General features: G+C 40.1%; 1 protein-coding gene across 1 annotated transcript in view; it reads right to left on the reverse strand.

Annotated features, from left to right (window-relative positions):
- Nucleotides 1–16,829, reverse strand: part of SLC6A15 (solute carrier family 6 member 15) — a 29,946-nt gene extending 13,117 nt beyond the window's left edge. The window contains exons 1-4 of the mRNA XM_032781376.2: nt 16,384–16,829; nt 5,649–5,806; nt 5,111–5,237; nt 1,775–1,956 (exon numbers count right to left, since the gene is read on the reverse strand). Of these exons, the coding sequence (XP_032637267.1) occupies nt 1,775–1,956; nt 5,111–5,237; nt 5,649–5,806; nt 16,384–16,672 (756 nt within the window). The 5' untranslated portion in view covers nt 16,673–16,829. The remainder of the gene's footprint in view (nt 1–1,774; nt 1,957–5,110; nt 5,238–5,648; nt 5,807–16,383) is intronic.
- Between the last annotated feature and the right edge of the window lies 1 nt (nt 16,830).

Raw genomic sequence — 16,830 nt, forward strand, 5'->3', positions numbered from 1 at the left:
CACACTTAAATCATTTCTGTTACTGGAATATGCTAAAGAGGCATGTGATAATTCCCCATGACCTGATGTAAAATCCTATCACAAGATTTTCTGATCGCAAAGAACTAAGCAGATGATGCTGTCAACAATGAGGTGCCAGAACCAGCCAGTCTTAAGGGCAATTTTTCTTTCTTATCTGGGGCTGAATGTAGAGGAAAGATGAATTCCCTTAAATTTGGCTAGAATTTTATAATACAGTCTAACATTTGACTCAGTCCTCTTGCCTCCAGGGCAGCAGATTATGGGTGGAAGTTCTAGGTGAGTACTTCCAGTCATGTTAAATACAAATTTTGTAGACTCACTTAGGATCAGGAATAACTGGAGGACGAACCTGGGGGGAGGATTATTGCCATTGCCACCTTCTAGGTCCATCCCAAAATGCCCCTCCATAAACTTCAGACCTTCCTGCAGCATTCCTCAGGTGTCTCCTTCCTAAATGCTAGTTGAGACAGCCCAATTTAGGACCCAACCCTGTAAACATTTACACTCACGTGTAACTTTATTGACAGTCCCAATTTTAAGCTTTACTGTGATGCATAAAATTTCCACTGACCCCTGTAGGTGCCTAAACTCACTTGGCACCTAAGATTTTACTGTAAAGTATCCCTAGGCACCTATGATTCTGCCTCTGGAATGTACATTGCTGCCTCTCTCTAGGCACCTGCATGCCTATCTCCCATCTAATCCCCAGAACGATTCACATATCCGGGGAAGATTGGCTTTCTGTCTCCTCAGTCATGTGTGTGCCTGATGGTGGACAGCCTCCAAACACACTTAACGTATTGGGCCCTTCAGGTGAGTTTACACAAAATAGACAGGAGAAGGAGGAAGAGGACACGTACCCTCTTAACATTTAGCCCAGTGGTTAGGGTATTCTCCTGGCATGTGGGAAACTCACAGTTCAAGACCCACCCTCCCTGAGGAGCTGAAGGAATTTGAGCAGGGATCTGCCACGGGGCTATGGCATATTCTGATGGGGGAGCTCTCTTCTGCTGAAGCTGTGCACTCTGGATAATTAGTCATTAACACAGGAGGGCTGGACCCTCAGTCCCCACCTCCCAGTGCTCTAACTACTGGACTATAGGGTCATTTGCATGCTTGTGCTCTCTTTTACTTTCTTGCTGGCCCAAATGACTCTTTAACACAGAGAGTGCACATGAGAGAGAGTTCAAGCATGAGAATTACTCTGTGGCATCTATCGCTCTACTCCTCAGCAGCAGCAGCAAAAGGGGATGGCTAATCAAAAAGGTTGAAAAGAAAAAATGAAGGCTTCCAAAGGGAGCTGTATCTAGCCCTCATGATCAAGGATGTTACAGCCGCATGGACCCCTGTGAGATAGGGGAACAAAATGATAACGGATCATAAGGAAGCAATCTACCATCCTGTAAATGGGCATGGATGTGGTAGGAGCCATCTTATCTCTTTATCTGACACACAACATATACACATGTATCAGTGATGCAATAAAACAAAGGTGAAATTACCTGCATTATTTATGTCAAATAAAAAAAAAATGGGTTCTCAGACTTTAGCACTCTCTCTTTATAACCAAATATTATGTCTACAGTTTTGTGCTTAGGTATCAACAGTTCTCTACCTGAGATTATAAAAATGCTAGATGAGTCACAGCCTTTAGTCTGCTCGTGCAGATTTTATGAGACAGTAGGTAAAGGAAGTGGCAAGTAAGAATGTACAGAAAGTAAAACACTGTAATTAAGACAAAGAATATACTCACTTTGCCTGAAGACTGAATGCCTTTGATCATTGCCAGGCAAACCAGAATCCAGGCAGCCAGCAAGCACAGAGTCATTTTCCAGTTCAGACCCCCGCTCTCTGAGAGAGAGTTGGAAATGTTCAGTGCTTCTCTGTACCAGTAATAGGTGGTAGCAGAGCTTTTTTCACACTCAGGCTCCACAACTGGCAAAAAAGTCAACAAATCATTATTGATCTTTGGACGCTGGGTAAAAAGTACTTTCACAATCTTACAGCAAAGCATCACAGCAACCTTGAATTAGTTCTTATATATTTTATTACCATGGGGGCATCACTTTAAAGTCTATTAATATGAAAATATCACAGTTCAAAGATGGAATCTGAGACCTACTGAATGGAAAGTTTTGAATAAGGCCCTTGAAAAAATACCCAACTGTACTCCCCGGAAGAGAAATTCATTCATGTGCAGAACACCAACCCAAAGCCTATGAATCACTTAAATCCCATGTAAGTCCTCAAAATAGGGCTTTGAGTAGTGCATAGGCCTTTGACATAGTTTTCTGCACAAAGCTGAATTTAATCAATTATGCATAAATTAGACTTTCTGCATTATGAAGCTGTGAATCATGTGCCAGGTTTTCCATTATCATTATGGAAAGTAATTTACTATAAAGTTATTCTGAAATGTGGATGATGTTAATTTTGAAATAAATATGGTGAAGCCATTTTCAAATAAGGGTGTGTGATGAGATGTACTAGGCCAGGGTTTCTCAAACGGGGTCGACCCGCCACCCATGGAAACGGACTATACATGGCATGCTGTCAAATATGCAAAGCAAACTAACTGGAAAATACAGAGAAAATATATCTTTTTCTCTAGTCTCTTTCAGTTACATTAATCTTAGGTGTTACTTAAAGACTAGTAGGTTAAAAAAAAGTAGAGCTGTCAATCGCAGTTAACTCACGTGATTAACTCAAAAAAATTAATCATAATTAAAAAATTAATTGCACTCGCACTGTTGAAATTTAATATATATTTGTGGATGTTTTTCTACATTTTCAAAAATGTTGATTTCTATTAGATCACAGAATACAAAGTGTACAGTACTTACTTTATATTAATATTTTTATTACAAATACTTGCAATGTAAAAATGATAAAAGAAATACAGTAAAAGCTGTTTTGTCCAGCAGGTTGGGTGAATAGGGGATGCTGGTAAGTGAAAAATGCTGGTTAACTAAGAGGGAGGGAGTTTGGGTGGAAGAGGGGGTGTGGGGCACGGGCTCTGGGAGGAAGTTTGGGTGCAGGATGGGGTTTGGGGCAGCAGTTTGGGGCGCAGGACAGGGTGCGGAGTGCCAGATCTCAGGGCTGCTCACCTTGAGTGGGTCCCCGCAAGTGGTGACCTGTCCCAGCTGCTCCTACATGAAGGCACGGCAGGCAGCTTTGTGCACTGCTTGAGCCTCCACGCATGGGCGCCGCACCCGCAGCTCCCATTGGCTGCGGTTCCCAGCTAATGGAAGCTGTGTTGCTAGTGCTCGGGGAAGGACATGGGCAGCACACAGAGCTGCTTGCTCCGCCTCGGCCGAGGAGCAGCTAGGACAGGTCACGGCCCTCCCTCCCACGCCCCAAACCCCCTCCCACAACCAAACTCCCTCCTAGGGCCCACGCTCCACATCCCCTCCTGTGCCCCAAGCCCCTGCTGGCCCCACACCAACCAGATATAAACTGGAATTTCAATGAAGATCAGAAATGCTGGTTTATAGAGCTTTCCAGTTGGTGAAGTGCTGGATAAAACAGCTTTTACTGTAGTATTTTGCAATTCACCTCATACAAGTACTGTAGTGCAATATCTTTCTCATGAAAGTGTAACTTACAAATGCAGATTTTTTGTTACATAGCTATAGTCAGAAACAAAACAATGTAAAACTTTAGAGCCTACCCATCCACTAAGTCCTACTTCTTGTTCAGCCAATCGCTAAGACAAACAAGTTTATTTACATTTATGGGAGATACTGTTAACTGCTTCTTATTACAGGTCACTGAAGTGAGAACAGGCATCCATGGCACTTTTATAGCGGACGTGCAAGTATTTCGTGCAGATTATGCTACATCAAGTATTTGCATGCCCTTCATGCTTAGGCCACCATTTCGCTGAGGCAGCTTCATGCTGATGATGGTCATTTACAACATATGCATTAATTAACATTTGGTGACAGAACTCCTTGGGGGAGAACTGTAATGGTTCCTGTTCTATTTTACCGCATTCTGCCATAATATTTCATGTTTAAGCCAGCTCGGATGATGACTCGCACCATGTTCATTTTGAGAACAGCTTCAACACAGCAGATTTGACACGAATGCAAAGAAGGTACCAATGTGCGATTCTAAAATTAGCTACAAGCACTCGACTCAAGGTTTTAAGAATCTGAAGTCCTCCAAAAATTGAGGGATGAGGTGTGGAGCATGCTTTCAAAAGTCTTAAAACAGCCCACAACTCAGATGTGGAAACTTAGCAGAACCCAAATCACGCAAAGAAAAATCTGCGGGTGCACTGACTCAGACGATGGACATGACATGCCCTCAGTCCACTCTGCTCTGGATCGTTATCGAACAGAACCGTCATCAGCATGGACGCATGTCCTTGGATGGTGGTGAAGCATGAAGGAACATACGAGTGAGATCTTTAGTGTATCTGGCAACAATAAATATCTTGGCGACGGCTGGTTACAACAGTGCCATGAGAAACGCTCTCACTTTTAGGTGACATTGTAAACAAGAAGCAGGCAGCATTTATTCTCCTGCAAATTGTAACCAGACTTTTTTGTCTGAGCGATTTGGCTGAAAAGAAAAAGTACTTGTGGACTTGTAGGCTCTAAAGTTTTACATTGTTTTATTTTTGAATGCAGGTTTTGTTTATTTTTTTGCACATAACTCTACAGTTGTAAGTTCAACTTTCATGATAAAGAGACTGTACTACAGTACTTATATTAAGTGAATTGAAAATACTATTTCTTCTGTTTTTTACAGTGCAAATATTTGTAATAAAATAAACATAAAGTGAGCACTGTACTCTGTGTATTCTGTGTTGTAATTGAAATCAATATATTTGAAAATTTAGAAAACATTCAAAAATATTTAAATAAATGGTATTCTATTATTAACACTGTGATTAATCATGTGATTAAAGAAATTAAACGTGACAGCCCTAAAAATAAGTTGTTTTTTTTAAAATGCGATAGCCAAATAAGGGGTCTAACTCAAAGCCCATTGAAATCAGTGCAAAGACTGTCCTTGACTTCAGTGGATTTTGGATCAGGCCCAAAGTGACTATAAAAAAAAGACTATACCCAAGACTTACATCTGTGAGAAATATTTTTCACCAAAGGACACTGATCCCATGGCAAGGGGTGCTGAAATGACTGAGAAAAGTAAAACAAACTCCATCCAATGATGACATTGTAGTAGAGGGCCACAAAGAAACATACCTGAAGTATAAAACAAGATATTTTAAAAGCTTTATTAAACAATTGCATATCTTAAGTTAAGTAAATAAAACAAGCTAAATCTTGCACTACATAAAATTGAGTAAGGAATGAATAAAGGCTCTGTGATTTGGCCCTTGCGGATATACTTAAAAGTCCAATATTTTCCAAATCTTATTTTTTTGTGTGTTTATCCTGCATACCTTGCTAATATTTTAGCAGACTCTCTTTTTCCCAAAAGACTAATAGTTTTATATATTAGAATATGAGTTTTACGGATTCTGTAAACATTGTAAATTAGCCCTGGAGCTAGGACACAAATTATTAACCTTTGGTTAAAACTAAGCAGAAAGTCCCAATGTATTTCATTGTGATGTTCTGGAGAACATCAAACTATGTAAATTACAAACTTACTACACAGCTTGCAAATCCAATTCCACCGAGCGTGGGGCTGATGTAATTCCATACGCCAATGCTTCCTCGTCGGATTCTCTGGCCCACAGAAAGCTCCAGGAAAAAAAGTGGAATCCCTATTATCATCAGCAAAATTAAGTACGGCACAAGATATGCACCTATGAAAACAAGAGGACATCAATCACTATTAGAATAAGGAAGAGTCTTCTAAGACAGGGGCAGGTGTAAATTTCTGAAAGGAGAACAAATAATGGATGACACAAGTGGCTGACGTCTTTAATGTGTGTGGTTTTTTTCTTTCAGTCCCCATTAAAAGATTAATTGTGACTAGATGCTTAACATAATATTAACAAGTGAGAACAATTATAGATCAGAACAGGGAAAGAACAGATTAAAGATGTTCTCTGTGTATATATATCTTCCTACTGTATTTTCCACTGCACGCATCCGATGAAGTAGGTTTTAGTCAACAAAAGCTTATGTTCAAATAAATGTGTTAGTTTCTAAGGTGCCACAAGTACTCTTCATATTTTTTAGATAAATTAGATATCTTCAAGTCAGCAACGCCAGATGAAGCTTACCCCATACCACTTAAGGAACTAGCTGAAGCAAGCTGAGCTATTAGTAATGATCTTAGAGAACATTTAGAGGACAGATGAGGTTCTAGAGGATAGCAAACTTTAATAACTGTCTTTAAAAATGGGAATAAAGAGGTCCTGGTGAATTATACACCAGGCATCCTAACCTTGATACCCAAAAAGATACTGGAACAAATTACTAAACAATATATTATTAAGCAGCTAGCGGATAATAAGGTGATAAGTAATAGCCAACATGGACATACCAAGTATAAATCATTCTAAACTACTCTAATTTTCTTCTTTTTTTTTGACAGGGTAACTGGCCTAATGGATAGGGGGAGGCAGTAGATATGATATATCTGGACTTTAGTGAAGCTTTTGAAACAGTCTCACATGACAGTCTCATAAGCAAACTAGGGAAATGTGGTCCAGATGAAACTATTATAAGATGAGTGCAGGGCCGACGCTTCCATTTAGGCGACCGCACGATTTGGGAGGGCGGCATTTTGCGACCCTCGGCAGCAATTCGGCAGCAGGGGGTCCTTCTGCACTCCATGTTTTCGGCGGCAATTCGGCGGCAGGGGGGTCCTTCCGTGCTCCGGGTCTTCGGTGGCAATTCTGCGGCGGGTCCTTCACTCGCTCCAGGACCCGCCACTGAAGTGCCCCGAAGACTGGGAGCGCAGAAGGACCCCCCTGCCGCCGAATTGCCACCGACTGGGAGCACGGAAGGACCCCCGCCTAGGGCGCCAAAAACCCTGACGCTGCTCCTGAGTGGGTGCCCAACAGGTTGAAAAAACATACTCGGAGAATAGTTCTCTGTAGTTCTCTGTCAAATGGGGAAGACATGTCAAGTGGGGTCTCACAGCTGTTACTCCTGGGTCTGTGCTATTAAACATTGTCATTAATTACTTGAATGTACAGAGTACACATGTAAAAACTGCAGACATCAAGCCTGGAGAGGTTGCAAGCAATTTGGAAGGTGAGATTGGAATTTTAATTTATCTTGATAAATTGGAGAATTGGTCTGAAATCAATAAGATGAAATTCAATATAGACAAGTGCAAAGTACTGCAGTTAGAAAGGAAAAATCAAATGCACAAAAACAAAATGGGAAATAAATGAGCAGGCAGTAATACTGCAGAAAAAGAGCTAGGGGTTATTGCAGATCACAAACTGAATATGGGCTAAGAATGTGATGCTGATGCAAAAAAAGCAAATCTCATTCTGGGTTGTATAAACAGTAGTGTCATGTCTACAGCAAGGGAGACAACTGTCTCACTCTAGTTGGCCCTGGTGTAGACTCAGCTGGAGTACTGAGTCCAGTTCTGGACACCACACTTTAAGAAAGTTGTGGAAAAACTGGAGAGTCCAGAGGGGCACAACAAAAATAAGATGTTTAGAAAACATCACGTGAGAGGAAAGGTTGAAAGAATTAGCCATGTTTATTCTTGAGAAGAAAAACTGAGGGGGGTGGTCCTGATAATAAATATGTAATTTTCAAATATGTAGCAAATTGGTATAAAGAGGATAGTGATTAATTGTTCTCCATGTCCACCAAGCGTAGAACAAGAAGTAATGGGGTTAATTTGAAGCAAGAGAGATTTAGGTTAGATATTAGGAAATACTTTCAAACTATAAGGATAGGTAAGCACTGGAACAGGTTATCTAGGAGGTTGTGGAATCCCTGTCACTGAGGATTTTAAGAATGGGTTAGACACACCTATCAGAAATAATCTAGGCATACTAATCACGTCTCAGTGTCTGGGGATAGACAAGATGATCACTCAGTGTCCCTTTCAGCCCCATAGTTCTATGATTCTATTATAGCAGCTGATAACCTTCCAGTTTTAATCTCTGCCTGGCCTGGTCTACACTATTCGTGTAAACCGAATTTAGCAGCGTTAAACCGATTTAACCCTGCACCCGTCCACATAGTGAGGCCCTTTCTATCGACACAAAGGGCTCTTTAAATTGGTTTCTATATTCCTCCCCGACAAGAGGAGTAGTGCTAAAATCGGTATTACCATATCGGATTAGGGTCAGTGTGGCCGCAAATCGACGGTATTGGCGTCCGAGCGGTATCCCACAGTGCACCACTGTGACCGCTCTGGACAGCAATCTAAACTCGGATGCAGTGGCCAGGTAAACAGGAAAAGCCCTGGGAAATTTTGATTTTCATTTCCTGTTTGCCCAGCGTGGAGCTCTGATGAGCACGGGTGGCAATGCAGTCCCAAATCCAAAAAGAGCTCCAGCATGGACCGTACGGGAGAATACTGGATCTGATCACTGTATGGGGAGACAAATCTGTTCTATCAGAGCTCCGTTACAGAAGATGAAATGACAAAGCATTTGAAAAAATCTCCAGGCTATGATACAGAGCCACAGCACTCAGTGCTGTGTGACAAGCGTAACGGAAAGCCAAAGAATCAAATGGACGCTCATGGAGGAGAGGAGGGGGTACTGAGGACTCCAGCTATCCCACAGTCCCCGCAGTCTCCGAAAAGCATTTGCATTCTTGGCTGAGCTCCCAATGCCTGAAGGGTCAAAAACATTTTCCGGGGTGTTTCAGGGTATATGTCGTCAATTTACACCCTTCCCCCCCCGAAAGAAAGGGAAAAAAAAAACATTTCTCGCCTTTTTCAATGTCACCCTATGTCTACTGCATGCTGCTGGTAGACTGGGGTGCTGCAGCGCTGAACACACCAGCATTCCCTTCCGATGGCAGACGGTACAATATGACTGCTATCCATCGTCATCATCAGCCCGTGAGTGCTCCTGGCTGGCCTCATGGTGAGGTATCCCGTGGCTGGGCGCTGGGTAAAAATGGAATGACTCCTGGTCATTCCCGGCAGATGGTACAGAACGGCTTGGTAACCGTCCTCATCATAGCAACTGGAGGCTGAGCTCTATCAGCCCCCCCCTTTCATGTCTAAAGAAAGATTCTGTACTGCCTGGACTATCATAGCAGCTGGAGGCTGCAGGCTCTCCCCCTCATTTTATCTCACTAAAAAGTCAGTGTTTCTTATTCCTGCATTCTTTATTACTTCATCACACAAATGGGGGGACACTGCACGGTAGCCCAGGAGGGTTGGGGAGGAGGGAAGCAATGGTGGGGTTGTTGCAGGGGCACCCCCTAGAATGGCATGCAGCTCATCATTTCTGCGGGATCTCTGGGGCTCTGACACGGAGCGGCTGTGCTCTCTGGTTCTCTAGTACACTTGCCCCATATTCTAGCAGGACTGACTCTATTTTTAGACAAAACATAAAGAAGGAATGACCCGGGGAGTCATTCCCATTTTTGTCCATTTGCCCCCCGGCCGACCTCAGCGAGGCCAGCCAGGAGCACCCATGACAGCAGCAGACAGATGGTACAGAACGACTGATAACCGTCATCTCATCACCAATTGCAAAATGACTGATAATCAACTGTCATCACAATGGCAATGGCAGATGGTGCAATAGGGATGGTAACCGTCTCTGCTACCTTGCAAAGGCAAATGAATGCTGCTGTGTAGCACTGCAGTACCCTCTGTCAGCAGCATCCAGTACACATACGGTGACAGTGACAAAAGGCAAAACGGGCTCCATGGTTGCCATGCTATGGCGTCTGCCAGGCAATCCAGGGAAAAAGGGCGCGAAATGATTGTCTGCCGTTGCTTTCATGGAGGAAGGGGAGGAAAGATTGAGTGACAACATTTACCCAGAATCACGTGCAACACTGTTTTTGCAGTGAGATCTCAACCCAGAATTCCAATGGGCGGGGGAGACTGTGGGAACTATGGGATAGCTACAGGATAGCTACCCACAGTGCAACGCTCCGGAAATCGAGGCTTGCCTCGATACATGGACGCACACCACCGAATTAATGTGCTTAGTGTGGCAGCGTGCACTCGACTTTATACAATCTGTTTTACAAAACCGGTTTATGTAAAATCAGAATAATCCCGTAGTGTAGACATACCCCCTGTCACTTGCAGAAATGGTTTTCCATCATACAGATAGTGTAGTAGCCACTGGAAAATGCCCATGCATCTTTTAAAATTTAAAAAAACAAGAAATCTCATGTTTACAAAGCACGTTCTGTTAAGTAAGTGCATATCATTTCAAGCCAAACCTTGCCAAGGAGTGAGCACTCTCTGACCTGGCTACTTGATTGTACTAGATTTTGTGTGCATATAACCACACTCAACAGAGTAGTAGTGATGTAATCACATGCTAAATCAACCTATCTTCAGACACTGTATGTGTTAACTGCCATCAGAGCAGCAAAAATGGACATTTTTGACCCATACAGGGATTGTGTGCTGTTGCAGAAAACTTTCAGTGAGATTTAGGCTCCTAAGTATCTAAGTCACTTTTGAAAATGAGACTTAGCTGTCTAAATTTCTTGGGCCTTGTAATGATGAGTGGAGCAGCACTTAAATAACTTTAAAACTGGACTTAACTGACTAATGTTACCCAGGATGTCTGAATTAAATCAGGACCTGAACCCATGTCTTCAGCACCCCAATCTACAAGCTTAACCACAAGGCTTTAAAGTTAAGCACATACTTAACTCCTGTGCTCAATTGGGGCCCTTTGTACACCAGTTGTAGCTTGGAAGGTTTATCAGTTAAACCAATGGGCCAAATTTACCCTGGCATAATTCTGCATTGTCTTATACTCTGTGCAACTCTGTTACTTTCAGTGCACAGGTGTATCAGTATCAGGGTGTTCAGTATCAGGGTGTTCCAGATGTCCCAGTTTTAGAGGAACAGTCCTGATATTCAGGGCTTTGTCTTATATAGATGCCTATTACCCTCCACTCCATCCTAATTTTTCACATTTACTATCTGGTCACCCTAGTCTGCAAAGAATCAGAACAAATATGTTTTATTTCAGCTTCTTTCAGCTTCTTGCAGTGTCATCCTCACACTGTCACAAACTGGAATTATATGAAAGCATTCTTTCCAATGCATGAAAACTTGGCACATGGGTGTTGTAGCGTACATAGCAAATGAGGATAATTCCTATTCAATTTGGGCAACATTTGGCCATATTTACTAATAGCATACCAAATTAGCACAGTATATAGGTAAAAGTGGCTCTACATGCCAACTTTCAAGATAGCCCTTTGAGTATCATCGTTTGGTATGTTTCTGTATTTTCATGCAACAGTTCTGTTTTATATCTTAAAAATATTTTTCTGTCAAATCACAGATGCAGCATTTTATGTATGATACCCTGGCCCATACAGTTATGTCACTTTTAACAGGACCTTCTTTCTGTCACTCACTGCTGGTATGTGCTGATAAATCTAGAAAGTATATTTTCAGATTTATTTAAATTATTGCTGCTGACTTTTCCCCCTCTTAATATTAAGAATCTGATTCTGCTCCCATTGAAACCAAAATGAGTTTTGCCATTACTCTGAGTAGGATTTGGTCCAAAACTTTACGTCTCCTGCTTTCTGTATACTCAGCATCAGGAATCATTGGTCTGGCAGACAGAGATGTGAGCCAACAAATCTTAAATGTCTAAAGTCTAATTTATGCGAGTTACAATAAATTGAGGTAAACTATCAAATACTGAAGTTTAGTGTCCTACTGGATTATATATTCTAAATTTGGTTGTTCACTCCTGTAAGATTAATTTTGCATACACACATGCGCACACACACATATAGGTATTAAAAACTACTAAATGTTTCACTTAACCGATCTTTCACAGTCTTAATTTGTTCAGTTACAGCTATTATTTAAGTAATGCTATGTTTAGGGTTGAAACTAGCCTTGAGCAATTAGCTTTAATGGAATGAGAATTAAACTTGCAATATACTCAAAAGTTCATTGCAGCATGCTCATAAATTCTCACACTCAGTAATACAGTTCAAACTACAATTTGTAAAGTTGAAGTTGAGAGAAACTCTTACAGTCACATGTTATAACTTGAAACCATCTATTACAAGTTAGTGATCAAGAATTCATTAATGAATCCATCTGTACTCAGACTTGGAAAATTCAAGGTTGTCTGATTTGTAGTTTATTTTAGTAAGATTAGTCAACGGAACTGTGGATTTGAATTACTGATCACTAAAATTTCAACATTTATTTTTTTCATAATTCTCAGAGTTCCAGTCAGTACAGGCCTTTCAAAAAGTAATGATGAAGTAGATTCTATAGCTTTCCTGCTGCTGCTGCTTATAGCTATCAGCTTGCTCTTCGTTACTTGCTGCTCTTCCTACTCTTTAGCTCAACAGGAATATTGAAAGGAGTGACATCCTAAATGCTAGGACAAGCAAGTGCTTAAAATTCATGGCAACTGAAGCCTGATCAGGCTACTAATAAACACATACAACTCCCATGGGACATGAATGTGTTCAGCATGCTTCAGGATATGATTATCTTAAATATGCTTAATACTAGCAGAATAGGTAATCTATATTAGTTGTACTTGGTATCAAGATGTACATATTAAGCAATTGAATTTGCTCGTATTTCCCCTAGAGAGAAAAAGTTGTGTTTAAATAATCATTTTGTTCAAAAAAAATACAGGAAGATCAGGAAGTAATGATAGGATAGCAGGGGAAGTTTGAGGCCCAAGACTGAGGTCTCGGTTAAGCTGGTACACCCTGAATGTGAGATTTGGACATTGAACTATAATCTATGAACTATTCCTGAAAGAACTCTTTGTAACCATAAAGTTCACCATCTTGTCTATGAATCTGAACCTCAAACAATTAACTCTACAGCTGTATGTATATTGATCTTTTAACCATACTCTCTCTCTCTCTCTTTTGTTTTTTAAAAAAATTTAGTTTAATTAATAAGAATTGGCTGTAGTGTGTATTTGGGTAAGATCTGAAACATTCATTAACCTGGGAGGTAACGTGTCCAATCCTTTGGGATTGGTAGAACCTTTCCCTTTATATGATGAAATAAGATTTATAGAAATTTTCATCATGGGTATCTGAATGGAGGCCTGAGGCTGGCTCACTTTAAGGCAACTGTGTTGTTTGGACTTCTGAGTAACCAGTAAGGTAACAAAGAATCTCTTTTATTCTGGCTTGGTAAATCTAAGTATTGGAATGTCCACCAGCTTTATGGGGATTGTCTGCCCAATTCTTTGCAGTTCACTCTAACTGAGTGACCATAGCTCCCGCTAGGAGCCCGGTCACAGTAAGTAAGGTGTCCTTAATTGACACTGACATTATTTTATCCCTGTAACCTTGATATCACTTCCCCCAATCAATTTCCATATTCTTTCTTTCTTCAAACTATAATGAAAAACAAACATTATAAGAACTGCCTCCATACCAATCTGTGGCTAACAGGGTGTGCTCTGTATGTCAACAATAATTCAAAATACTGATAAGTTTCTATAGACGAGTGCAAGGAGGGAGCATGCAAAAAAAGGTCTCAAACCCCAAGGTCAGAGAGAGAGAACTAGTAAACTAGGGAATCAATGTGAATAGGGAGATCTGGACCAGAAAAGGGAAAAGTGTTTGGAGGCACCCAAGTCCCATTGCCAGTCCCATCGCCAGTCTAGCCAAGTCCCATTAAGGAACTGGGATAAAACCAATATTTTCACTAGAGAAATGATCTGTAACCAGTTCAGCCTCATGCCTACAATTCTTTTCTATAGTTATTTGTATCTTTAAAGTCACAAGTGTCAAGAATAAAAATGTTGAAGGTTGGCCCATCATAAAAGTTTACATACTATTAATTATTTTAAAACACATTATGTAGAAGGAAATATGGTAAATTTATTATTCTAATGGAAAGCTTTTTAGTCAATAAATATATTATTTTTTGGTAGCTGGAAACTGATTTGGTTTACTTCTAAAAATATTCATGAGGATCTTGATTGTCTGCAGTTATTTGTCAAGTATAAGTAGTTTATAGTTAAAGAATAAAAGTCTGGATTAGACTAAAGTCTGTAGGTCAATAAATATTATCATATTGGAAAAGCTGTTCTATTGGAAAATCTACATGAAGATGTCTTGCTATATAATCAGAACTCATGCAGATACTTTAATCAAGTGATCTTAATGCAAGATTGTAGAGCAGTTCTGACAACGACATTTCAAACAGGCTTTGTGAAATTTATGCAAAAGCACTCTAATTGCAATGTAAAATAGATTGAACAGTCTTAAAATCTGGGTGCAAAAAGAGAAGAATCAAAACCTATGTTTGAGTATCCATTTATATCAAAGTCTCCCCATCTTGCTTTATTGTTATCTTAAATCACCAGGAAACAGATCAATATATTTCTCAATCTTCTTTACTAATCAGAATTTGACCTTGTCCACAAAATAATATAAAGTAAGTAAAGAAAACAGACTGCAGAAGGCACTGTTAAGCCATGCATTCACTGGTCCAGCCCCTCCAATAAACATAACATCTACCTATACTTAGAATAGGAGATACCATGGTATTGCATTCACTTCGGAAGGACAAATGTTGAGCTCTTAATCAACCACTGTAGATTTATTTTCCCAGACCGCAGCACAATCCTAGATTTGTATTGTTAATTAATTTAATTAAATATACATTTTTTTATTTTATTAATAATTTTGTGTTTCATCTGGATTAATTTGGCAAGTAGAAGCTGACACAGTACTTGTCAAGATGTCTGACCATATCAAACCAATCTTTCCTTGCTCTAAGGAAAGCAGCTGATAGACTGGTGCTGCTGGTTCACAGAATTAAGCAATGAGTTTGCAAAATTCATACTTGATTAGCACTAACCAAAGTTCCACAGAATAATGATAAGTTTGATAAACAGACTATTGTAAAGCACTCTGCATGGGACTGCATCTCGATACCCTTTGGAAACTGAAATGGGTGCAGAAAGTGGCCACTCCTTTACTGAATGTGAATTAGTTTAACTTGTTTGTTTGCCAGTGAGGATACATGATCAGCCCTACCCTACCCATATACTGCCTACAAACAGCCCTTAAACAGAAAGAATATAAGGTTTTCAAGTACACTATATCCAATTTCCACTTTCTCGATCAGAACCTCTTATTTAGCACAGAGACAAGGAAATGAGTCAGTTCCACAGGGACCCAACAATTTAATGGTTCTAGCTCCAAATTAAAGTTAAATGAAGGGTGGAAACTCTTCCATTGTTTGAAATGAATGAAAGCTATGCAGCTATGGAATGTGGGCCATTGTGACCACAGGTTAGAATTCAAATAACTATTTTAGGCCTGATTCTGTAGCCTTTCACGGCATCCATTGTCCCAGTCTGTACATTTTGAAGAATATGACCCTTAATGTGCACCATGAATAAAAGTTCTTGTTTGTTTTCAATTCTCTAGAACCTTCTCATTTTTGGTTCAGCAAATATGGACAGATTCTTTTTCAACTCAGCTGAGCAGTCAGCCGTACCAGGGTGTGGATTAATAGGCTATTGTTGCATAGCTTGAAGGAAGGCCCCAGCTCAAGCCTCGCAATGTATCTAAGACATGTATCAAGAGACAAGTAATATGCAACTTGATGTGGTTTATTTTTTATGTGAAAGGTATTAAGAAAAAGTGAAGCAATTTTATATCCTAGCATTTGTTCTGCTAACATCTAGATTAACTCCTTTTTATCTCATATTATACACTGTATAATTAAAGTTATTCATTACCTATAGAGACTCCATTACATTTCCATAATATTTTGTTCTGGCAAAGAACTGATCATGATCAAATTATCTAGGAAGTAGTAATCTAATTAAAAATGACCTAACACTCAGTTATTCTAAGTCTCCATTTGGTCCTTAAAGTGAGTGTACATTAAATATGTGTCCATTTAAATGTCCCTTTACACTGTCTGAATGATGTAAAGAGGCCAAGCATGACTGAGAATCAAGCCCTAACTATTTCACATTCCACAATCTGCCTATGGAAATAACAAATGAGAGGACCTTGCTTAGCAAAAATTTAAGTTAAAATAAAACAGTTACATGAAAAGAGAAATTCTACCACAACACACAAGGCCAAAGAAGCTTATCAGGATAATGTTCTGCTTCCTTCAGCAGATCTGTCTCTCTAAAATAAAGATGGGATGCTTTCTTCTCATAAACACTTGCCAAAATTAAAAGATAAATTTGAGACTCTGGAGAAATTTATCTGGTTTTTACAATGAAATCAGCAAGGCAAGTTAGTAAAAACCGACCCTTACCTCCACCATTTTTCTGACACAGATATGGGAATCGCCACACATTTCCCAACCCTACAGAAAATCCAACTTGTGCCAGAATATACTGAAGTTTGCTGTTCCAGGCTGGTCTTTCATCTTCTACATCTGACCCCTCTTCAACATCTACATCTTTATGTTCTTGATCATCAACCAGCAGTTCACTCTTCTTAAAGGCATCATCTGCAGAGTCTTCATTAGAGAGAAGATCCTTAACTGACTCGATAACCTCATCGTCTAGTTCTCTTTTTACCACCTTGCTGTTCTTAGGCATTTGCAATAAGGAAAAGGTGTACGTGGGTCAGGTTCAGTTCCGGCAGGCTGACAAAGAAAGCTTTCCTTCAGCTAAACCAAAAATGCTGGTAATTCACTGAACAGCTAGACTGAAGAGGATGTCAGAGTAGTCCTTCATACAGAGTGTTCAGGAGAAAG

This window comes from Chelonoidis abingdonii, chromosome 1 (assembly GCF_003597395.2).
Source record: "Chelonoidis abingdonii isolate Lonesome George chromosome 1, CheloAbing_2.0, whole genome shotgun sequence".
NCBI lineage: Eukaryota > Metazoa > Chordata > Testudines > Testudinidae > Chelonoidis > Chelonoidis abingdonii.